This window comes from Merops nubicus, unplaced genomic scaffold, assembly GCF_000691845.1.
Source record: "Merops nubicus isolate BGI_N331 unplaced genomic scaffold, ASM69184v1 scaffold47978, whole genome shotgun sequence".
NCBI classification, from domain to species: Eukaryota; Metazoa; Chordata; class Aves; order Coraciiformes; family Meropidae; genus Merops; species Merops nubicus.
This window is the reverse complement of record NW_008627412.1, coordinates 21,115-46,713: the sequence shown is the minus strand read 5'-3', so window position 1 is coordinate 46,713 and position 25,599 is coordinate 21,115. Positions and strand designations below refer to the sequence as shown.

Genomic DNA, 25,599 nt, shown 5'->3' with positions numbered 1-25,599 from the left:
TGGAAGGAGCCCGCAGGGCGAGCGGGTTTGTGTTTATCGGGGGAAGCGCATCAGGAAATCCCCTGCAAATAAATACTGTGAACTCTGAAGGAGGAGCTTAGCTGGGGAGTGAAAGCAGAGAATTTTCTAGTATTGACACAGTCCTCTGTGTGTGTTTGTGTCCGTGTTACTTGCACTTGTGCTTTTCTGATGCCCGCCTTGCCTCTGTGTCTCACCAGCTGCCTCCCTGCGACCTCTGCTTCGGGGAGCTACTCGCCCTGTCTGCTGAAATACACCAGCCTGGGGTCACTGAAAACACCTTACACAGCTAAGCAGAGGAAGCATGTATGCCGGCCCTTGGGTATAGCGACACATGAAACCAGCCACAGTGTTTATTTTGGAGAAAGAAAACTTCACCTGTGCTTAAGAAGACTCACCCAGGGAGGCAGTGTATGAACCTTACAGAAACATCTATAAATTATTTAAAATTGAGCACGGACATAATTCCTCTTTTCTTTCCCCTGTGAAAATACTAAATTTGCAACTGACTTTTACACGTAGCAGCGTTCAGAACAGGAACAGGAGGGAAAAACGTTGCTTTTAAAAAAAAGAATCTGAAGATGAGCGCCCACACACAAACTGCAGAGAAGGGGCAGAACACGACACTGCTGTGCCAGGAGAGCTATGTTTGCAGTGGGACAGATGAAGCAATCTTTGAGTGTGACGAGTGCAGGAGCCTGCAGTGCCAGCGCTGTGAAGAAGAGCTGCATCAGCCGGAGAGGCTGCGGAACCACGAGCGGACCCGTATCCGACCCGGCCACGTCCCCTACTGTGACTCCTGCAGAGGGGCCAACGGGAACATCCTGCACGCCAGCATGACGGGCTCGAGGCAGGCGGCAGCGGTGAGGTGCCAGGTGTGCAAGATCAACCTCTGCACGGAGTGTCAGAAGAGAACGCACTCCGGGGGGAACAGGAGGAAGCACCCTGTCACTGTGTACCATGCCGGCAAAGCCCAAGAGCAGGACGAGGAGGAGGGCATGGATGAGGAGGCCAAGAGAAGGAAGATGACAGAGAAAGTTGTGAGTTTCCTCTTGGTGGATGAAACTGAGGAGATTCAGGTAAGAACTGCTGTGGTTTGTTAGAATGGGCGAGGTCCTCTAGTTTCTCTCTTAGTCCAACAGGCTGCTGTGATGCATGATTAATACTTGAAGGCAGCAATGTTAACAAAATGAGGACAGCCAGCTGAGTGGCTCTGAGGGAGTATCCTAGGCCAAAAAGACACAGTGCCTTGGAGCGGCCTTGCTCACAAGTTCCTCGAAAGGTCAAGTTCATTAAATGCTTGCGTGTGGCATGAGCCTCCTCTAAGAGGCTTGGTAAGCGAAGCTGGTGAGAGAATTGACTCTGTGCTGAGACACATACAGCTAAGATAAGAGCTCTCTGTGCAGGATGCTGATCATTCCTGAACAAAACTGAACTAGGAGTATTGCAGTAGGTGCCCTGTAAATGGGCGTGCTGGCAGCCAACCTCCTACCCTATGACCACGAATGGGCACTGCACCAAGCAGTGCTTGTGCAAAACCTACAGCCCCCTGCTGCCCCCTCTTAGCATCAGTAAAGCCATCTGATTTTTAAGAATAGGATAAAGCAGAAATACAGAGCCAAAGTGTACCACCCAAGGCTCTGTGGTTATGCTCTATTGCTTTTCACAAATAGCATTCCGTGTTAGCTTTTTGCTGAAAGAGGGGCAGATTTGCCATCAGTTTGGGGTAGGCATGCTGATAGGAATGACAGAAATATTAGTTGACTACAAATAGCCTCTTAGGAGTCTTTATTTTAGAGAGTCTAGCGTTCAATATACACGGTTAATCAACTCCTCTCTTGGCCCTTATGTTTGGTGAGTGTAAGTACTTTACAACTTAAAAATACTTTACAAATGTAAAAACACCAATGTATGAAAGTCACAGAGCATGTTAGTTACACAACTGCAAATTCAGCTTTGTCTTCTGGCTTCCAGTTTGCGTCCTTCACGTTAAATCTTATTCAGGAGACTGCAAAAGAATATGTAGTCACCTGAAGAGTCGGTACATGGTTGCTCTAATTTAACATATTTATGCTACCAGTGGTAAAAAACATTGTGATGATACTCAGATTGTTGGTAGATTAGGGATTTGTATCCATCATAGTAACAGTCAATGTGTCTGCCATGCGTTGCAAGGAGATGTGACTTAAGTATACTGAAGAGGAGTGTATATGTCTATCTATGTGTGTATCTGTACATAGAGGGGTGTTTGCTGTAATTATAATACAGAATAGATGGCAAATACTTGGGTGATGCTTTTGTCAGATCAGCTGTTCTGAATGACAGATTCTGGTGGCTTTTGGAGAGGCAAGGGAGGAAAGGATGGCAGTCCTGATGGACTGAGAGAGAAAACACTGCCCGGGACACGGGTGACTGTAAACTGAGTGATCGAGTTTCAGGAGTAGTAACAGTCTGAAGTTTGTGTGCCTCCCCTGAGCACCCCAACGTTTCCTTGTAGCTCATGGCAGATTGCAACTCTTGCTTTAAGATGCAGACTTCAATAATCATCTAGCCATTAGAGCAGGCTCTGAAGTACCTTAGAATGGGGCTGTCCTTGAACGCTGCTCACAAGCTGTGGCTGTACTGGTTTAAGTTATCTTTATACTCCTGGATCTGCAAGCCTTCTTGAGGTAGACTTTTGGCTGCCTCTTGCAAGCAAGCACATTGCTATTTAAATGTCATGGGCAATAAAGCCAAGATCTTTACTGGGACAGCAACGGTCCTTTATCTGATCAGAGCAATTTGATCAGAGCAGGGTTGAAAAAGCTCTTAAAAAATGATCTTCTGTAAAGATATTGATGCAGAGCTCTTCTGTCTGGAGTGATCTTCTCTTCCTCATAGCTGAATACTTATGTATTCATCTCACAGCCAGTGTCAAAGCAGTTTGGGAGTTTTCAATAAAAATATTTCTCGGCAGCTGAAACTTAAAATGTGCTTGCTATTGTAGTGAGCATGAGGACCTTTATTTAGAGAGGGCTGTCAGATGACTAGCTGGTTCTGAAGACATCTTCTGTAGCATCTTCTGCTCTTGATAATGTTAAACAGACAGTTTAGCTATAGGAAAGTAATCAGTCTTATCTCTTGTGCGTGTCATTAGCAAAAGTATTGCTGATTACATGGGGAGAAATCCTTAGGATGTTCTTTATTTAAACCAATCTTTTTGTCCAAAAATGCCAAAATAGTGATAACTTGAAATGTGGAGGTTCAGAGTTTGAGGATGTGTAGCTTTTTATGTTTGAGCAGACAGGATTTATTAGAATTGTGGAGTCCAGCTGTCTTTAACCACCTGTTTTCTGACCTTTGGAACTTGAAGATTGTTGCATTAGTTAGGAAATAAGAGGAAACTGCTGACTTGCTGTCAGTGGTAGATTCTGCCATAGCAATGCTAATTACTAGTGCTATAAAATTAGGCAGAACTAGTTACACTGCTGAGGAAACACGACAGATGGAGATAATCATTGATGTATATATGTTTACAAGCCTCTGACTTGAAAGTGGTTCAATGAGATGGGAACACAAGGCAAAGAGGTTTATTTTTTACTTTCCTTTGGAACGTGGAGTTGTTAACCTCAAGTGGTCATGTTTCATCTCATTGTTCCTGTTGGCACCATGGAGGTGGTAGCTCTGAAACTGAAGGGCAGTTATAGTGTGTAAGCAATGGCTGAGCTCGTTCCAGATCCAGAAGCAATGTAGATTAATCCATAAGGAGCTGTGCCTGAGAAAATTAGTTTAGCTGAGAGGTGGAGATTCTCAGCTTGGGCTCATCACTGCACTGACACAGCTATGATAATTAGGAGATCTGCATAATTGTCTTTGTGCCATGTTGTACAGATGTGCTGGCCTGCTCAAAGCTAGTCTGGAGCCTTTTGCACTTCGCAGAGACAACCAGAAGCTCTGAAAGCTGAGGACTTCATGTGTTTATTTCAAACCCATGTAGTCAGGAAAGGTCCTGTTTTAAACCTCATCTTTTGAAGCAGTTGTTGGTGGAGAACTGATGGTAGCTGAAGTTCATATCTCTGAAATACAAGCTTCTTTGTGATCATCATAACAGTGCTATATCTGCACACCTCATAAAGAGGTTGGTTATCTCACATTACAGAAGTGCTGTTAAAGGTTAAATCCAAGTCTGTGCTGCAGGTCTGTGGAAGAACCAGAGAGAGGGGTTGTTCTCATGGAGTCCAGCCCCAGCTGTCTCACCACTCAGTGTAATGCTTTGTGACTGTTATGAGTTAGTTCCCAGCCATCTTCACCTACACTACAAATTTTCCTTTTCTTCTTCCAGGACTTATCACCCCTCATAAGACCTTATTGACTTCTTTATCAGAAAATGAATCTTGTGCATGTTTTACAGATTGGCATCACCCACAGTTTAGATCCCATTCTAGGTCCTTTTTCTCAGGCTGTGTTAGGCAGTTTCTATTCACACAGTATTAAACTTTTGGCCTTATCTGTTGCGTGTCTGAAGCTGAGACTTCCATCAAAATGTTCTTGATAAGTGCAGCATCTGTTTGTTAATTGCCTCTGACATTGTCTATCTTCCCTGCTCACATCTGCTCAGAATGATACTGTGGGGATTACTTCCTCAGGCAATTGCTTTGGTCTTGTCACTGCTCTGGCTGCATCTTCCACGTCTCTTCTTTGCCATGTCAGGCTCAAACTGCATGCTGCTTTTTTTTGTGTGTGTAAATCCTCCAGCTGAATCTCCTGATCTGTTCTGTCAAGATGTCAGCTTTCCTTTCTTGTCTCTACCTTGCTGAATTTTCAAACAAGCATCATGTGACTGTGCTGTCACTAGTGCTGCCCCTTGCATGCAGAAGGCACTTCTCTTAAGAACCTTCAGAATCAAATCACTGGTCTTTTTAAAGACTCTCCAGTACTCATGGATGTATTAAGAAAAACACTGCAAAATACAACATAAAAACATGACTTGGGTGAGGGTAGTAGTTTTAAGTCCTGATACTGTCTCACTGTCTCTTGAACTTTTCCACTCATCTGTCTTTGTCTCTTGTAGTTATGTTTGTGCACTTTCTGGAACAGTATTAATTTTTTTTCCTTGTCTTTATACAACTCCTTTGCAATCGAGCTCTTCAGCATAAAGCAGAGAGTTACGTATCCATTGGACAGTGAAATCTATTTACTGCTACTTCTGAGGTAGAGGAGAAGTCCTTACCAACACAGAGCAACAATTTGGTATGTTTATCTTGGGGAACAGATGTCGAGAGTTCTTACCACAGGATCAGAACTTGGTTGGAGCCGTCACTAGTGGCTTCTATGATAACACTCTGTCCAAAGCCCTAATTAAGGACTCAGCACTAGGGAAAGTCTTTCATTGACCCCAGAAAACAGGGGACATGCTTGATTGTTAGTCTGCCTTAAAACGTTCACTGTTCTCTGACCAGGAACCAGCTCTGTCACAAGAAATTACCCAACCTCTGCGTTGCAAAGAAAAATAAAAGGCACTGACTTTGTAGCCTGTCCTGCTAAGCAGACAGGAAGAAGAGAAAGTTTTTCCTCTAGCTAGTTGCAAAAATAATATCCACAGCAGTATAATTTTATGTGGGAGAGAGGAACATACGTTTATGACTGGGCCTCCCCTGGGACACCCACTATGAGCTCCCTTTCTTCTTCTCTCTTGTAAAAAGTTACACGTACAGAGTGATAACTCTTCAGTGATGCTAGCTGCTTGCTTTTCTCACTCCCACTGTAAACCTGATGATAATAGTATGATTTTTTCCTTATTACCTAATTATTTGAGCCTGGCCCAAGTCTAGGGATGAGCAAATGGAGAGTCATCAGGAATGCTTTCTCTAGTCAAGTATGATCTCTTAAGTCTTACTGCTTGCCTCTGTAGTAGGAAAACATTTGTCTAGCAAGTAGTGCTGGTTCTTATGACACTCTTGCTGGATTTGCTGTTGGGCAAATATGCTTGGGTGTTTTTTGGGGTTTTGGGGTTTTTTTTTTGTGCTTTAAGGTAGCACAGTCAGCTGGAAGCTTCTGGGAATTTTAGTCCCTGTCCTGTAAGTGAAGAGTCACATCTGGTATATTTACCCTGGATGTAAAGAAGGAAAAAGAAATGTAGAAAGAGCCAAAGTTTTTTAGGTCAGTGTGATCCATTGGATCAGGATATGTAACTTCTGTCCCTCATCACTGTTGTTGTGCTGCTGATGAGTTTTCCTCCTCTCTGTGCTTCAGAGAGGTTTTCTGGCCAAAGGATTTTTTGGATTTTGCTGTCCTACACTCTAGGAATTTTTCTGTTATTACTTTGCTGTTTTTCTGTATTTCTCCCATCCTAGTCTGTTATCTGTTTTGCAGTTTGCTCTCCTACACTGAAATAAAGTGGTTTGCTGTCCTCGGAAGAAAGTAGTAGAAACACTACTTAGCAGTTGCTGGTTAGGAGTGTTCTTTCTTCCACTGGACATACACCAATATTCTGAAGAGTATTTTTAGAAGATGGGAGAGGAGCCATCCATGCAACAAATGCACAGTCTCAGGCTGACTCTTGGCTAATTTGAACATAGCCATTTAATAAATATTGCTTTTCCCTGGAGCTCCTGTTGCACCTTCTTCATGATACAGTTCTCCTGGGCCATAGTTGAAATCAAATCTCTTGCTTGCTTCCTGCCTCCCTTGTCCACATGTTGACATGAGTGCAGGTGTGGGAGCAGGGGACAGCATGTCACAGGTGAGAGGAGCTGGTAGCAGGCCACTCTGGAATCCCCTACTGTTTTATTTGAGGAATAGGATGCTTTGCAGTAGGATTGCATAAAGGCAGAAGTTGCCCAGTCCTTTGTCCTGCCTGTCAAAACCCCCTGCAGCTGGGAGAATAAGCAGGGTCACTATTTTCTAGGAAGAGCAGAACTGTAATAGAAGTGAGTTTGTCAATGCCCCATGCTGTTCTGAGGACAGTGGTGTGTCTGCACAGGTAATCTAGTTACCCTGAGTATTGAGGAGAACTAATAGTTACAGCATGAACTTGCTCACTGACTTGCTGTCTCCTGGGCAAGTCTCTTCACTTGATGTGGTCTCTGCTGCTGCAGACATTGGGGTGGTAACTGGCAGCCAAATCAAGGTCCGTGGGGAGCTTGGAAGATACTTGTACAGAATAATGAATTCTGCTTCATTGCTTACTGTTCTTTTTAAGAGTTAAGTGACACTCCTGAATTAGTGTTATTTCTGAAGCAGTTGCATTTACCTTGAAGTTGTCATTACTTGTGAGTTCTTGTAAGTGTAGTTTTTCAGCTCACAAATAGGTTAGTGGGCTCTCTACTCTCATTTCTGCTTTTCAGCGATTTCACATAACTTGGCTGTCATCTACAAGGAGAACTTACCTGGTAATAGCAGTATTTCAGGCAATATTGCCTCTTGGGTTAGAGAGGAGTCCACTGAAGTTGTGTTACCTTCCATCTCCTTAATGTTTTTTCCACCACTATGCTAAAACCTGTGAAATAGGGTCTGTCTTCTTGGTTTGGGTTATTAAGGATTTGACTCTTGTCTATCTATTACAGGATTCTTTCCTCAAAGAGACCATGGGCCTCAGACCTGTAGGCCCTGTTGAGGTTCATTCTGTTAAGGTCTGTACAAACCCATGAAAACACTGTCCCTGAGTTCCTTTGCCAGAGCTGTGGGAAGGAGCAGGCTTTGGTCTGAAGTAGATACACAATTCAGGGTCACTGTTTTGCTGGGTGTGTACAGAGCCTCACAGAACAAACCTCAGCAGAACCCATGGGTGGTACTGCAGTGAAGCCAAATGAGCAAGTACAAAACCTTCAGGTTAGGAAACATCCCCAACACAAAAAGCTTTCCTGTGGTTGAGCCAGACGTGCACCCAGCATGGGGAATAAGATCAAAACTAGCTGAAGCTGAGGAGGAGTGTTGGAATCTAACCTTAAATCCTTAGGATGTGTCTGTCCCCTCCTTTATGTGGCATCTGGTGTCAAGTCACTCAGTTTGGGCTTGAGGCTCTGATCCTGAAAATGCTGATGTCTACTGTCAGCTTGGCTGGAGCCTCGGAGATTGCTGAGGACAATAATGACATTTAAGTCTTTGCTGGGTCAATGATTAATAATTTGCTCCTGAATACCAGATTGTAACTACTGGTGTGACATACTCAGTTTTTGACACAGCCCTTTTTGGGAAACACCTCCCAAGCTACATAGTAACAAGTAACAGTTTGAGCAGTATAACTAATGAAGTCTAATTTCTGAAGTGTCTGCCTCCCACTATCCAGTGCTTACCCACATCTTCTGTCTTTGGGTGAGAAGCAGTATGTGTGCTATCATGCACCAGGCTTACTGACTAGCAGGTGTGGACATGACTATTTAGCTTACTACTGTACCTTGGTGGCTCTGTGCAGTGGACAAGAGGCAGGGTTTTTCCTCAGAAAGGTTATGAGAATCTTTCTTTTCTACTCTGCTAGGGCTTTTCTTTATCACACTTTTAGGAAATATGTGTTTTAGGGGCACTTATTTCTCTATCAAATACATCTATGTAATTGAATTATGGGGTTCAAGTTGCATGTAGAAGACTCGAGTAAGGGCAGGAATGATATTTTCCATGCTAAATCATGCAGAAGAAAAGGTACAGAATACAAACTAAGGTAGGAAACTAGAGCTTGGGTTTACAAGTGAGCCTTGAGTACCTCTCAAGGTCCTCTTCTTGAGCACCTGCTTATGATCAAAATCTTCTCTCTTGTTTGGAGGCTTCTAAAAGCTGGGAAGGAGTAAAGACATCCTGAGGTCCCTTTCAGCCTGAATTAGTCTGTGATCTTAGCAGAAGCAGGTTTGAATTATGATGGTCGAGGGCTCCTCTTATGGCCCTGTTGATGTCATGGGTTTCATAGCAGAGTTTCTCCTCTTCCCAAGGAGCTCCCCAATCCTCTTTCTCACTTGGTAGCAAGGAGAATTTGGGAATATCAACAAAATTGTCTCCTGGGGCAAAAGCAGGGTCTTTCAGCTGCTTTCTGGATAGCCTGTTGCACTTGAGTTGCTGGGGTAAGCCAGCTGCCTCTCTTTGCCTGCACTCACTGCCCTTCCTGGGGTGACTGTGAGGAGCTCTGCAGAGATGTGTATTTTGGTGGCAGCACTGTGCTGTGGTGCAGGTTATTCTTCTCAGATTTGTCTTATAGATTGTAAAGGAAGAAATTACATTATAGGTTTCTTTCTCGTTTGTTTTCAGTGTACACTGAAATTCTGATGTAATGACCTAACAGTAGGGCCTGGGGGTGTGGGCTTGCACCCATGAGACTTTTGTGTGAATCTACCCCTGGATAAGAGCTCAGATTTTTAGAGCTAAAACACAGCCACCAAAGTTTAGAAGCTGTGTCATAAAGAGCTGGTCTGTGTCAAGGTGGGCAGGTCTGGCAGATCTGTTCTGCTTCCAGGTTTAATGATTGATATGATACTCTGTCCTTAAGATCAGTTACCAAAAGTTGTCTCAGTTTTGTGGTTTAGAAGTTCAGGGCTGCTTAAAAAAGGTCGCAGGTCTTGTTTTAGCTGCTTTGCAGTTCCTCCCTCTGATTTCAGGTGTTAGTTTGACTTCTTGTGAGCATTATCCTTTTAAAATGTTTTCCGAACAGTGAGCAGAGTTGCTCCTGTTGCCAGGGTTAAGTAATGCTTTAAGGGAAATAGGTGGGTTTTTTTGGTTGTTTTTTTTTTTTTTTCACTTGATTGTTTTGACCACTTGTACTTGAAGACTGATTTGTTTCAGATGTTTGCAATTTTGTGCTGGCATGTATTTGCATGTGCTGTTACAAATCTTGTAGCTTATTTTTTCCATTTGTTGAAAAGTGTGTTAAATTTATATCCTCTTTGTTGTGCTGGTTTTGTATCAGAAGACATTGTCATGTGCTGGTTGTTAGACAAGTCTAATGACTCATGAATTTATTTATATGATGGTGTCTTTCTTGATTACAGAAAATGTATTTTAGTTATTAAAAATGCTCTGTTAAAATCAGGTTAAGCAAAGAGTAAGATCTCAAAACAACAAAAGTACCAGCATAAGGCAAAATGACAGTCTGGGACTAGCAAATGAAGGCTCTCTGATGAATACTGTGCTGAGTAGTCTTGATTTTTGTTTGGGGCTATTGTGTTGTCGTGGCACAGCTCTGGCTTTGTGCACTGCTTCCATGGACGTTAGCAAGCCTTAAAGGGTTCAGAAAGAGTTTTAAAAGGAGGAAACTAGTAAAAATGTCTGATTCTCTTAATGTGTTTGTTTTGCCTGGAGGCTGATTTAAAGTTGTGTGAGTACCGGTCATTGGAAACTCTGTTCTATTTTATGGATTTTGTTTCTAAGCTTTTAATATGTTACTGTTTTAATAATGTTGTTTCCAAGAAATTCACAGGCAGGCATTCCATTTTAGCAGTTTTTGTTTCTGGTCTCTTCCTAAACTGTTCTACTTTTATTATGGCTTGGATCTAGGAAACTTATGCTGGGTATAATAAATTTCCAAGTATGGGTGACAGGGAGGCTTCAGAGCTAAATGCTTTCCATAGCAGCATCATGTGTGTTTTTGTGTCCTCCTTAGAGAGGACTTTAGCTGTAAAGTTATCTGGTTTTTCTGCTAGACCTTCATTTCACCTCAGCTTGAGTGGTGTGCCTGCATGGGGAGCTGGATGACAACTGCTAACAGAAGTGTAGTTAAAACTATAAAAGAAGGCTAACCAGGATTCTAACCTATGATGGAGTAAAAACTATTTGTTATAGAAGAGAATCTCCTTCTAAGAGCTATAACAAAAGTGCAAATGAATCTGATACTGGAAATGGCAAAACAGAGAAGGGGGCTGGAGAGATATGCCTCTTGTATTAGGTTAGACATACAAAGTTTTCATTCTTAATTGACATTTTTGTGGGATTTAAGGAAGGTTTCATATTTACCCTCTGCTGTTCATGCCAGAGATGCAGAGCTTTTGGGAGCGGACGCAGCTATGGACACATGAAGTCCTATGCTTGTGCAGTAGAAGGTGATAACATACAAATTTCTTTTGAGTTGAGAAGCAGAGTGGAGAAGCAGGACTAGAGCCCAATGGGGATTAGTATTCTGACACTTGTTACACCTGCTCTGACTTTAAATGTCTTGAAGGAACTTGCTCGAGGGAAGCAGATTTGACTGGTGACATGGGGATTGTTGTGGATGGTGCTGTGAGAGTTTCATCCCTGTGCTCAGCAGTGGTTAGAGATGACAAGTGCACAAGAGCAAGGAACACCCAATTCAGATTCAACAAAAGGAAGGGTTTGGGGTGGGTTTGGTGTTGTTTTTTTTTTTTTTTTTCCCCTCCCCAAATTGTAACAGGATGTTGCAGGATCCAAAACTGACTGGGTTCACAAAGCGGTTCAACAATCTCCTAGAGGGTGGGTCTAGTGGTTTTCTACCAAACATGAGCATCTAGATGTGACCACTGCTTGCCAAGTCCTTTGACATCTGACTACTGAGAGCTGCTAAGACATGTCTAGAAACCTGTACTCCTCTCATGTCCAAGCTCTCTCAGTCCTTACTCAGTCCTCTGCGACACTGTTGGAATTGCTGGACTTTGGTGTATTCTTGTGCTCCTGGGTGACTTCTGAATCACTCCTGAGTTCTGTCTTGCAAGGAAGTCTGAAAGAGCCAAGAGCCTTAGAAGTGGGTAACAGCTCAGTGCTCTGGGGCTCTGGTCTGATACTTGGTGTGACCTTTCTGCTGGAGCGATCTGGATTGTTGATCTGGAACCAGTTTTTCTTCTGCCAGGCTCAGCAGCCCAGCTTTTCTTCCCACAAGGAGTTGCCCTGGTATCAGCAGCTGGTAAAGCACATTGAATGTGAAAGAAGGCTGGTGGTGTGGACATCTGCATTAGCTGAGCTCCTGTTTCTTACTGGTGGGAATGCATTGCAGGGCTACCCTTATCCCTGTGGTGTCCTTTGTGTCTTCTGACATTACTGGCTCAGCTTGCTTTCCACAAACTCTCAAACCAATACCAGAATTATAACCAGTGCTGCCTAAAAGACCTCAGTTATTAGTTGTGCTGCCAATACTTAAGCAGCTGTACAAAGACTGAGATTTCTTTGTGCTGTCCAGGGAGTGTGTAACCACTGACTCTGGCAGAAAGAGGGTCTGTCACCCTTAAGGTAAGAAGTTTGGGAGGCAAGGGTTAAGAATGAAACAATCTGGAGAAGAAATTACCATATCCCTTTTTGCTTATGTACCCATAATTTTATTGTATTATCAAATCTGTGAATGTTTGTAGGAGCTATCCCAGGAACCAAGAACTTCTTCATCCACAGAGACATCTCTAGGGACATTACGTGAAACTGCATCTATCATCTAAACTACTTTCCTGATGACAAGTGAATAATCACAGCTGCCCCAAAAGCAAACCTCTCCTTGTGCACCTGTAACTTGAGTGTATCTTGATGGTCTCCCACAGACACCAGGAAAGATTCTGTAGCATTTTGATTTCTCTGTTTCCTTCCACACTGCCTTGAATGTCTTGAGTCCCTGAGAAGCTGCCAGAGTCCAGTTATTCTTTCTGAACACTATTCCCAACCACAGTCTGGCATACTGGTTATTTTTTGGCATACTGGCTGTTTTGTCTTTTCTTTCAAAGCCTAAATGCTGCTGATAGATTTGACCAGAGCAAATGGGGCTGGCTGAGCCTTAAACTAATTTGCTGATCTAAGAATAAACTTGTTCAAAGAAACCATTTATTACCTCGTGGCCTCTGTGGATCGTGAGTCATGAGACCTTCCAGCTGTACTTGTTGGGGGGAAAGAGCCAAGGAGCTTCCAGAAGTTGAGAGGCAGACAAGAGGGGATGGAAGCCCTTCTCCTTTCAGCTGAGGGGGATTCTTTGAGGAGGGAATCATGACAGAGGGGGTGAATTTAATCCTTCTCAAAAAGTGCCTCTGTCATTCTTCACTGTCATATACCATGTGGATAAAACCTGTCAGAAGAAAAACGAGTGATAACCATTGTCAAAAGCACAAAACCTTTGAAAGCCAAGGCTGTATTCTGCAACAGAACCAAGGCAGGCTCTCGTACTGAGCCCTAACCTGTTCCATTGCTTGGTTGCTCTACTATCTGAACAGAAAATGCCCAATTCTCTAACCTAAATAGCATGATGCTTGTCACTTAGTCTTTGTGAAGCCAAAGAGAAGTTACTTGCCAAAGGCTGTCTACTCGCTTCTGGTTTGGGATTTGTGTTTTGTTGGTTGGCTGAGTTGGTTTTTAGTTGATTTTTTTGGGGTTGGTTGGATTGGTTGGGGTTGTTTTGTTTTGATTTTTTTAATGAAGGCACAATACAGTAAGTTGTGAAATGAATCATGGAGTAGCTGTGGCACTTCTGTAAAAGCTAGTTTGACCTCCTTCAACCACCTGACTCCAGTGCACAACTTTCCTTTCTTCTCTGCCCCTCCTTCCAGCTGAAGGGTCTGTTGGCTGGAGAGCAGTGGAGGCAGGATGGGCTGTGTCTGGGAGCCCCTGGCTGTGGATAGATGCAGCAGAGCCACACAGGAGGAGCTTTTTCTCTCTAAGCAGGTAGATAAGGCAAATTAAGGTGACAACAGCACTCCTCTGTTTTACACCTGAATTTGGATGCTTCTCAGGTGACCAGTGCTACTGAGAGAGTCTGCCATGCTCCAAGTAGTAGTTCTGGCCGATTTGGAAGTAGGATTTTGGTCCCTTCTGAAAGGACTGCCTCAGAGAATGTGGTGAGGTACCAGAGGTTTCACTAGACAAGTAATCACAGTGAGGTATCACTTCCAAACCAGCTACGTGATAGAACAGCCTGAATCCCAGTGATGTGTATGTGTTTACAAAGCTGCTTGCTGATATTTTGCCTCGGACTTCCTGTGATGAAACCTGAACAGGAAGTTACCACTCTCATTAATCATATGAATCCTGAAACCCGCTGTGTTTTCAGTGTTCTCTACTCCAGTTGCATAGTTATAATATTCCTCTCTTTTTTTTTTTTTTTTTAAGGTAAGGAATGAAGAAGACTTTATTAAGAAACTGGACTGCAGTCCTGACCAGCATCTAAAGGTAGTGTCCATCTTTGGGAACACGGGGGATGGCAAGTCTCACACCCTTAACCACACTTTCTTCTATGGCCGGGAAGTCTTCAAGACGTCTCCAGCCCAAGAGTCTTGTACAGTTGGAGTCTGGGCAGCCTATGATCCTGTCCGCAGAGTGGTGGTCATTGATACAGAGGGCCTCCTGGGGGCCACTGTGAACCTGAGCCAGAGAACACGGCTGCTGCTGAAGGTCCTGGCCATCTCTGACCTTGTCATCTACCGTACTCGTGCTGACAGGCTCCACAATGATCTCTTCAAATTCCTTGGTGATGCCTCGGAGGCTTATTTAAAACATTTCACCAAGGAGCTAAAAGCTACCACAGCCCGCTGTGGCCTAGATGTTCCTCTGTCAACTTTGGGTCCGGGTGTCATCATCTTTCACGAGACTGTGTACACCAAGCTACTGGGCTCTGGTGAGTAGGCAGCAAGAAACTGAACTGCAATGTGCTAAACCCTATCTATAAATTACCAGCTTGCACTCAGTATTAGGCGTTCTGTACTTCCATGTAGAAGGTAGGGCTTGGGTTTTGCTCTCACTTGTTCCAGCCAGGCTATGGAAATAGCAGAGCATTCCCTGATGGCCATCTGACTATCCCAGATCAGCCAGAATAATCCTCTTAGCCAGCTGGACATTGGCACTGACTAGGCATGATGAGAGTTCTGCCAGCCACAAGAGGGGTCATTGTACAAGATCATGAGTATGGGTGATATGGCAGATGAGGGTGAAAACTCAGAGAGCCTGGGGTTTTGGCAAGGATACGGAGTATCCTGTTGCCAAAAAAACTAAAATAATGCTCTGTGGAGAAACCAGGATGAGCAAGGATAATGAAATCGATGAACGTCAATACTTACAGTGCCCTCACACTACTGCTGCGTTCTCTGGACCAACGTTGCTCTGGGGCCGGTGTGAGGTTGGGACTGAAGTTGTGGTGGCACAGAGCTGATGGTTTGACACAGCTTTTCTCTGTGAAAGTATCTGATATGGTGAAAGCAGCAGGTCTGGCACACCATTATTCTCATCATCTTCAGTGTTCTTCGTCAGTACTTTTAATTTGTCTCATGTCATACTGGAATACACATACTTAAATTCTGTATTTTGTTTGTATGTGTGAGTGGGATGTGCTGTCCTGTGGGAGTCACAGCACGTTTTGGTTTTGACTGTAATAGGGATCTAAATTTCTTCTCTTGGCCTCATTTTTTCCATGCTTCAAAAGGCATGATGAAACCTTTCTTCATCCTGTCCATTTCTGATGCTTTGATGAGCAGGAGCCCTAATGAACTGGCCTGCAGCGGCTGAGGCTCTGTCCTGCTGTCTGTGAACATCTGGGAGTCTTCTGCTGTGTAATACCCCAGCAGCTCCCTGCTGGCCCACATTCTCATTTTGGCTTTTCTAACCAGTGAGGTCTTGAGCTAGTAGAAGAACTTGGCATTCTTTCTGGCTATTATTAGAGCGACTTCTAAATTATTTTTAACCTGCCAAGGCAGTTCCTTTCCTTACATACAATTTGCTGATTGCAATGCAGAGTTTCACACAGTTGTTGGAATCTGCTTTTTCTGCAGGTTGGATTCAGTGACCCATAAGGGTAGTTGTGTGCAAAGTCAGGGCAGTAAAAAACATTCTATTTTTATGATCACTTCTGATCATGGTAGGAATAGGAAGGAAACCTCTTAGCATGTGGATTTGCAGCAAGCTGTAACCATCTGTCTCGATGAATAATTGAGATAAACACATGTGCAGTTTTAGGGCAGGGAAGAAGGGTCCTGCCTTGTTCTGAAACATACAGCAGGGATTTAGAAGTGGGCAGAAGAATGTGGTTGGCTCTATGGAGTCTGACCTGATGTGGCCAGTTCTGGAGTGCTTCACCATTTACAGAGGGTTTGGTGTTTCTTAGGAGGTGGGCATGGAGAATAAGCATGTAAGGTTTGTGTCCTCCTCTTACCAGGTGCAAGAACTAGCTATACCAAGTTATGGTCTGGTGAGAAGAGCTAACAAGTGTGCTGACATGGAGTGTCCTTGTGTTATGTCACAGATTGCTTCTTATTATGCATATCTGTCTTTCTAAACCTTGATGTTTCTCATTTTACCTGTGGAACTTTGTCTTAGAATTTAAAGCTGTGTATGAAAAAACAGAAACTGCTTTTGAAAAGAGTTTGTTTCTTGTCCTTCTTGTAAAATATCATGAAAACTGCATTCCAGATGTATTAGAAGGTTTAATTAGGAGAGCGAGCACTGTGTTGCATGTGGAAGCACTGTGCAGTTTAAGTATTATTTTAAACAATCAGTTGTTTATATACTTGCTGATGCTCTTATATATAGATCATCCTTCTGAGGTTCCTGAGAAGCTCATTCAGGATCGGTTTCGGAAGCTAAGCTGTTTTCCTGAGGCTTTCAGCTCAATCCACTACAAGGGAACAAGGACGTACAATCCCCCAACGGATTTCTCTGGACTTAGGCGAGCTGTGGAGCAGCAGCTGGAGAACAATACCACACGTTCACCTAGGCAGCCTGGGGTTATCTACAAGGCACTAAAAGTAAGTGGAGAAGAGTCCATCAGAATCCCTGGTTGTATCACTGTTGCTAGCAACTGTCAGTCACAGCTACTAAAGGTAGATGCAGACTTGCACATGCCTGGAGATAAATCTTCCATGGAGATGATGATTTCTGTGTAACAGTCAGGTAGGATGGGTATATTTTTTTTTAGTTTAAGGCAAACAACCACCTTAGCAAAGACCCTGAAAGGTCAAGAAACGCTGAAGAGCAAAACAGAGAAAATCAAACTGAGCTGTGAAGAGACTGAGTGGGTAACAAAAAAATAACTTCTGTTGTGAGTGACAAGCACTTAATGGGAGTGATTTACAAAGAAGGGGCCCAGGAGTTACTGGTGAAATTCCCAAGGATGGCCTCAGCACAAGGGGAGGGAATGCAAGAGACTTGGAGGGAGTTAACGGTTGGCAAAGCCTAGCACTGAGTGTAGTGTAACCCAAGGGCTAGGAGGCCAAAGGGATGAAGGAGATGTGTTGGTAGCTAGGAAGCAAGATGGGATCGAGCCAAAAGATGTATCATTTCAGAGGGGCAGCATCAGCCCAGAAGGCTGAAGGAAAGGAATTGGAGAGAGCATCTGGTGATTTCCTTACAGGTTTGCCATGCCAGGATGTCAGAGGGATTTTCAGGTCTTCAAATTTGCAGTCTGTCCTACAAGTTTCCATACATTGGTACCATGACCTGATTAGCATTGTATTTTCATTGGCCTGAAGAGCACGGGAGGGGTGGGCAGAGCTGGGGTGTATCTGCAGCAGAAGGCAGGGTTACCAGTCTTCTCTGGGGTTGGTCACAGCTGTTGGAACAGATAATCCCAGTCACTCTGCATTTGGGGTAGCTGAAGAGACATATCAGGGTGGCATGTACCTGGTTCCTTACATTAGGGAGCAGATGTGTGGCAAGGGGTGAACAACTGGAGTGGTTTATTCCAGTTTAATTTCTAGCACTTTATTGAAATAATCAAGTAATCCAGTTTCAGATCCAGCTGTTAGTATACTTAAATTCAGTAAAGTGGTTGCTGTGTTCAGATCAGTACTGACTACAAATTAACTTTTTTTTATTCACATCCTGAGGAGATAGGGCTTGCTTGAGATCTGTGTCCACCTCTAACTTTTGAATCTATTGGCCAATATTAGTCAGGCTTGAAAGAGATGTAAAAGGTAATTTCCTTGAAATTGTGTGAAATTGGATATCTGCATAGAAATCTTACCTGAGAGACACTGTGGTGGGAGATATGAATCTATGTATGTCTGTGTGTAAGTGCAGTCAACCCTTGTTAGACAGCAGAGATGCTCACCCTGACACACTCTGTGGGAGGGGAGAGGGAGGAAGAGGAAGGCAGGCAGCCACTGTAGTAACCTCAGCTCGGTGGGAAGAGTTTCGGTTACACCATATGCCTTCTGAGATCTCTGTCAAGAAAAACCCTAACCATCTGCCTTGTTCCAATGCTTCTTTATTTCTTTTTTTCAACATAACACCCAAAAGAAGTAAAAAAGTTAAGTGTGTCAAGGCTAAGGACCAAATCAGTCTGAGAACAGTTGCTTCCAAGAAAGGGAACAAATCCCTTTGTCTCAGTCTTGCAGTTTCACCAGAGATCAGTTGTTCAAGGGGCCAGAGGGAAGCTCAGGACAGTGCTTCCTGAGCTAAGGCACAAAGAATGTGCCCTCTTGTACTGTGAGAAATGACTCCCTGAGTTTCCTTCTGGAGGTTTCCAGAATGCAAAGCCCTTTTAGCAAGCACCATGCTATCTGGGGCATGGGGTTGTATGCACAGAGGTGGATGCAATCTTCTATCACCTATTTCTACTGTGAAATTCAAAGCAGGGGCAGCAGGAGAGGATAAGAGTAAATACCTTGCAAGCATTAAGGTCACATCCATACAAGTGCAAGATTGTCTTCTTGCTTGGTTTCCAGGTTAGCTGTGTGGTCTCCTTGTGCCCTCCCTCCTCCCTTCAGTAGAGGAACCCATACTTTTGCTTGCAGACACTGTCATAGAATGTCTGCATTGCTCTGTCTCTTACCAGTTGATTCTTTTCTGTTTGACAGGCTCTAAGTGACCGGTTCAGTGGGGAGATCCCTGATGACCAGATGGCTCACAGCTCTTTCTTTCCAGATGAATATTTCACATGCTCCTCTGTGTGCCTCAGCTGTGGGTAGGTAGATGAGAAATGCACCATCATGCTTCTAGAAGACAGCGCTGCCCTGGTCTGCAGCCACAGAACTTAGGCTCTATGGTTCTGTGACATCTTGACACCTGACAACATCATTATGTGAATTGGGTGGCTGTTATTGCCACATCCCAGCTGGGTGCATGGTCTTTGCCTGCTCTGGCTATGGCTATGAACATGTTCTGCCCTCATCTGTTCCACAGTGCACACAGGGCAGGAAGAAAGGAGCATGTAAAGAAATCCTCTGTAATCTCCTCTGATGATTTTTCCTGCCATTTATATTACCTAAGATAAATATAAATATAATATAAATGATCCTAAAGCACACATCGTGGGCCTGGGCTGTGTTCACTGGCTAGATCTAAGTGGAGCCCCAGGTTGGATTAGAGCTTGGCCCATAGCTCTGTGGGAAGAGCCCAGAGATTGAGGCTGGAAGAGCAGAAGGTGGCAGTCAGTGCTCTGAGCCTGTGAGGTACTATAGCAGTGTGATGTTAGGATTGATTATGCTTCTGGGAACGTTCTGTCTCAAATGTGATATAGTGCTATGTTCCTGCTCTGAGACTCATGAAAGAATTTCTAGCAGTTCCTTGCAAAGGCTGCAGTGTTAACTGTCCTGGTCCATTCCCAAACTCGGTTAGTCCTTCCTAAAATTCTCTGTGGAATTTTAAATTTGCTACAGTGATCATTTCCTGCTCAGAACTGTTGTGTGGTGCTCCTTTGTGCTGTGAAACAGTTGCTACACCTCCTCCCAAAGGGCCTGCCTTTTGATGATAAATGATGTCATTGCTCTGTCTACAGCTGTGAAAATGGTTTTGGGTCACACCTATACAAATGCGAGATAGTAACATAAATGAGCTTTTGATGACATCTGTCCTGTATCTAACAGTGATCAGCTCATGGTTTGCTTTTGCATGCTCAGGTGTGGCTGTAAGAAGAGCATGAACCATGCAAAGGAAGGAGTCCCTCATGAATCCAAAAGCCGATGCAGATATTCTCACCAATATGATAACAGAGTCTACACTTGCAAGGTAGGTAGCAACACAAGGACAATCTCTGAAGAAGGAAGGATGGCCCAATAAATGAGGAATATCACAGGCATGTGCCTTTTTTCTTCCATCTTCCAAATGGGAGAGGTGCTTATGCCTTGACAAGAAAAATCAGCCTCCATTGAACTTGTATTTTTGCTTGGAGAGGCCATCACCTCTCCATGCTCTGTGTCACTTGCTAGCTAAATTGTGAACCCAGCTACTCTCAACCTGGGTGGTGTTGACCTACATACTTCATGTGGGTACTCTTGTATTTCCCTATGGTCATTGCTTGGTATTAGCTGTTTTTGTCTGAAGGATGTGTGCAGGAGACAGGAAAAATCTCAGTCGCCATCATGGTTTTTATTGTTGTAGAAATATTTCCCTGATGTCATCATTGACAGTGGCTTTGGTTTGGTTTTTCAATCAGTTCTGATGAGTGCTTTCCTTTGCTGTGGCAACCACTACATGCCAATTACATGCTTTATGTGGCCAAGTAGCTGCAAGATCTGGAGTGTGGGATTCCCCAGATGCAGTTTTAATCGAGCCTTTGTGTCGCAGGCCTGTTACGAACGAGGGATGGAGGTCAGTGTGGTGCCAAAAACCTCTGCTTCCACTGACTCCCCTTGGCTGGGCCTTGCCAAGTATGCCTGGTCAGGGTGAGTACCACGGCTGTGCCCTCTCTGCTCTGGGTGCCTCCACGCCGCCCAGCGCGGCGGAGTGCCAGCACCTCCCCGAGGTAACTCCTCTTCCTCTTCTGCAGGTACGTGATTGAGTGCCCCAACTGTGGGGTGGTGTACCGCAGCAGGCAGTACTGGTTTGGCAACCAAGACCCTGTCAACACTGTCGTGAGGACAGAGATCGAGCACGTCTGGCCAGGGGTGAGTGGCTGCTGGGTGGTCACTGCACGTGCGCAGCCACGCGCACGCCGCTTCTCCCGGGCGGTGGTGGAGAACGTGGGCTGGCTTCTCACACAGCTCACCCCTGTCTCTACTGTTTGAAACAACCTCTGGAAGGGCCTTCAGTCAACTTTTGGCTGTCTTGGACTGGTTAAGTTGTCAGTTTATGAATGCTTCATGTGAATGATACAGCATTAAAACCTTCCTCTGTGTTTCAGAGCGGGGCTGGTGAATATTTTCTCTTGTTTGCTTTCCAGCTTAAAAAGAACAGTGGGTTGCAGAGCCACTTGCATCTAGAAAATGGATTTCCCCAGTTTTATTCTCGATTAATTTATTCTCTCATCCATTTCATTCCAGACTGATGGATTCCTGAAAGACAACAACAATGCAGCTCAGCGTTTGTTGGATGGGATGAATTTCATGGCACAATCAGTATCTGAACTTAGCCTGGGACCCACAAAAGCTGTGACCTCCTGGTTGACAGACCAGATTGCCCCAGCTTACTGGAGACCCAACTCTCAGATCCTGGTAAGTAGCAGCTGCTGTAGAGAAAAGCTTTACATAGCTAAAACTCCTTTTCCTCATCCCTTAAATAATGTAGTATTTTGCAGTTTCCAGATGCTTCTTGGTTTATTGCAGCAAGCCCTTCTCCTACAATTCTGAGTAAACTGAAATGCTTTCAGCTCTTCCCTTTCTTGACTTAGCCAGAGAAAATATGAACAGAGACTCTGCCCAGCCCTGCTAAGGACTGTTTCTCCCTCCTCTTTGTGAGCAGCTCTCTCAGCAGTACCACAGAAAATTCTGTCTTGCATGAACTTGCTTTTCAAGCCAAAGAATCATCATCTTAAATCCAGCTATTGCAGTTGATAGTACTATTTTTATAAGTACAGAGATCAAACTCTGGTTTCATACTGGATGCAAAAAGCTGGCCCCAACAGTTCAACTAGGAAAGGATTCCCTGTGTCTTGCAGGAAATGGATAACTCCTTCAATGAAAACTGCCTTCTGAATCCTTACCCCCCAGAGACCATAGACCCAATGTTCAGCCCTGCGTGACGTGGCTGCAGCTATTGGTGGCTGTGAATGAAGGCAGCAGAACTATCTGTTGGCTTAACCACTGTCCCTCTGTCTGAATCACTTCCCTAGGGGCAGCACCCAAGTCTTGGGTGCAACTATATTTTTCACAATTCCAGTTTGAGTTTTGCCATCCTGGGATTCTACTCTCTATTTTTCTGTTAAGGAAGATCCAGCTAACAGTTTTTCTCTCTGTGTTGTTCTGATTAGAGTTGTAATAAGTGCAACACACCTTTTAAAGACAACGACACTAAACACCACTGCCGGGCCTGTGGAGAGGGCTTCTGTGATGGCTGTTCCTCCAAGACCCGCCCGGTGCCTGAGCGAGGCTGGGGACCAGCACCAGTGCGAGTGTGTGACAACTGCTACGACAACAGGGGCATCCAGCTAGGTAACTCTGAGTTGCCTGTGACAGAACTACCCCTGGGCAAGAGTCAAGTCTGAAGTCTTTGTCCCTGGCTTCTGGGTCACAGCTGTTCCCACTGGGTGTAGACAGAGCTGTTCAGACTGGGCTTTGGCTCAGGGTTGTTAGCAGGGAAGCTCAAGAGCTCAGTGTCTTTTGGCAGGACGATGACTCTTGCAACGAGCTACCAGATATCTGACCCTCTGACAAAATTATTTTCTAATTGGATCTTTACTTGTTTTTTCAGCATTTGCTGATGGGGTGGTGCTAGCATCAGAGCAGGGATGCTGCTGTTTCAGCAGACTGAGTATATTTTGTCCATTATTGCTGAAATGAAAGTGAAAACTCGGCAATCCAAGATGGGGCATGTGGGAGATAAAGGCTGAGGAGAGGCTTCAGGTTGCCCTTTGGGTTTGCTGCTGGTTTTTGCTAATGTAAATTGTCTGAAACTTGGCAGAAATTGTGCTGGACTTGGGTGCTGAGCCCTTTACTCGTGTGTCATGCAGATGTAGCTGAACTGCCTTCAGATGAGGAAGGGGGGACACTTATTGCCAGGAAGGTGGGGGAAGCTGTGCAGAACACTCTTGGAGCAGTGGTGACAGCCATGGACATTCCCTTAGGTAAGCTCTGTTCTGATGGAATTTTTTTTTGTCTGGAGGCACTTTGTTTTCACATAGCAAAACATCTGATTAAACTTCAAGGGTTCATGTGACTGTGTGACCTCTGCTGTGATACCACTGTTGGTTGAGAGTTCTACAGCCCCTTGTAGCCCTTTTGCTTGATGGTTCCTGTTTTTTAGTACATTGTTCCTGCAGTTCATACCTCCTCTTTTCTCCCTGTTGTGCAAATCTCTGTGCATCAAGCTGTGAGTTATCCAGGCTCCCTGGGTGCATCACTGCAGTGACCTGCCAACTGGAGTTGCCTAATGAATGGCCAATTAGGAAGCATTTTATTAGGTTTGGTTTTCTTCCAGAGATGCTGAGTGCCTTTTAAGTGTCTGCTTAAAAGGATAACTTTTGGATGCTGCTGGCACTTGGTACTTCTGGAGGGGAGGGCTGAGAATCTGAAGCTCTCCAGGTTGGTAATGATGGGCAAGTGATCGGCGATGTAATATTTAGTCATGAGCTCAGTAGAGTGAATGTTTGCTGCTCTTTCGTGTGCTGGGTAGAAGTTCAGGTGGATCAGCAAGTGACTTCACATTTCAATCTTCTGTTGTTGGACCTGACTTCCTTACTCATTGTGCGGATCATCCTTCCACTGCTTTGCCCACAGCGTGTCCTCCCAGCATCCCTGTGGGTGTTTGTTGTCCCACTCAGTGAAAGGTAGAATAAATCCCTTTCTTAGGTCAGACAGTACATGGGTTTCTCAATGTTGGGTTTCGTGACTGTGGCGTTTTGGCCACAGCTGAAACTGAAGGTAGGGAAAAGCAAGTGTCTCAACCTCTGGAAGAGTCAGAGTAAGGGAAGATGCCACCATTTAATGAGGAACAATCTATTTCTTTGAAGAGAGGCAGCACGTGGGAGAATGGCAGAACGGCCTGTTGCACAGAGCTACCCTGTCAGTAGGTTGCCTTCCCCTTAACGGCAGCGTGTGAGGACTTCCCCTGACGTGCTCGTGTTCACGGATTTCCTTCTCCCCGTTTCTCCTCCCGCAGGCCTGGTGAAGGACGCTGCCCGCCCTGCGTACTGGGTGCCAGACCACGAGATCCTGCAACCCTCCCCTGCCACAACTGCCGGAAGGAGTTCAGCATCAAGCTCTCCAAGCACCACTGCCGGGCCTGCGGCCAGGGCTTCTGTGACGAGTGCTCGCACGGCCGCAGAGCCGTCCCCTCCCGGGGATGGGATCACCCCGTCCGAGTCTGCTTTAACTGCAATAAAAAGCCCGGTGACCTTTAACCCCGGGCTTTTCTCCAGATCCTTGCAATTTCTTATGTTCTCAGGGTTACAAATGAAAATATCTGGTCTCCCTTTCACCTCTTAACCTGTTGCAGCCAGAGTGCATGTGTCCAGTTTCTGGCCTCCTCTCGTGTTCTGTCCATCTTGGAACGCTGGGAATGAGCTTACGTTCAGCCTCTAGGTTTTAATTTCAAATTAACTGGGGAAGGGAGGGAGCTCCCTTGTAAATGAGCAAACCAAAATCCAGTGTATTTTATTCCAATTAAAAAAAATATATATCTATATATCTATCTATCTGTGTATAATTTAGTATATTAAGAATACGGTTGGCTAATGAAGCTTTGAGTATTCCTAGTTCAAATGATGGATGGTGTTGCTCCTTACTATATTGGATCAGACTTATGGCCTTCTGATTCTTCTTTTGGAATGTCTTGCTGATCACAAAGTCGTCCTGTGAGGAAGGTTTGGACTCTGCTGCCAGGAAATCTCCAGCATTGATGTATGAGTTACACCCAGTAATTCAACCAACCCTACGTCTGGAGGTGCTGTACTTCTGGCCGTGGAAGATTAAAGCCAGATTCATTAGCAAGTTTGTTTGAACTGTGATATGAGCTCTCCCTGGCAATGTTCTCATGTACTCAGGTTTTCTTCAAGTTCCGCTGCCAGCTTGTTGCAGTTAAGTTTTGTCCAGAGCAGAACAAGAGAACAAGTTGCGTAGGCAATTCTGAAATAGGAAGTTTGGATTGTTTGGGTTGTGATGACTTTTCTTTTCCCCTACTTTTTATGTGGTCCCGGATTTTCTGGAGCCTCTGTGTTCTCAGACGTGGTTGCATAGAAACTGCACAGATTTGACTTATCTTTTTTCTAATAATATGAACTTACAAATCCACCTGGAAAATGGGAAGCTTTCTTCTTTGCTCCTAGCAACTGGCACTCACTGGACTTCATCCTTTTGTTAAAGGACTGCAATGAATTCACCGATTTTATTAGCAGAAGCACCACTTAACCTAACTAATACTGTCTTGTACTGTGGATTTGTGGTTCCAGTTATAAGAAGTAAGAGACCATTGTGGATTAAACTGACTAAAATTCTTCCTTCTTGTCTTACTTACATAGACGAGAATTCTTCTACCACATCAGAGTTGTCTCCTCTTGGAGTGGCTGGAGTTTGATGCAATGTCCTGGAACTGTGGTATTTTTTTCCCCAGCTTATTAAATGTGCTTTTGTGTAGATGAGTGCCCAACATGTTGTTTTAGGACTGTATTATTAAATTAACTGCTATAAAAGACTTTATCTGCTGAACAAGCGTACTGACTTCTTCCTTGTAACAAGCAGCTCTCACTTTGTCTCTGCAAGAACGTGCAAAGTGATTGCCCCTCAGCTACATCCAGCCTACACACTGGAGTAGGCTTAGAAGATGTTCCAGGACACCTTTGGTACCAGCTGAGTTTACTGGGGACTATCTCATGTTTTGTAAGCCAAGTTTGCCATAAACTGACAG

At 44.4% G+C, this 25,599-nt stretch overlaps 1 protein-coding gene across 1 annotated transcript; it reads left to right on the top strand.

Moving 5' to 3' along the window:
- Window positions 1-599: 599 nt before the first annotated feature.
- ZFYVE1 (zinc finger, FYVE domain containing 1) lies at window positions 600-24,692 on the top strand. The gene is given in 12 exon segments (XM_008946276.1): window positions 600-1,097; window positions 14,005-14,509; window positions 16,414-16,628; window positions 18,681-18,787; window positions 19,722-19,830; window positions 20,389-20,486; window positions 20,591-20,708; window positions 21,084-21,254; window positions 22,010-22,190; window positions 22,709-22,822; window positions 23,857-23,921; window positions 23,924-24,692. Coding segments are annotated over 12 exon segments (2,355 nt in total). The 3' UTR covers window positions 24,098-24,692.
- Window positions 24,693-25,599: the final 907 nt, after the last annotated feature.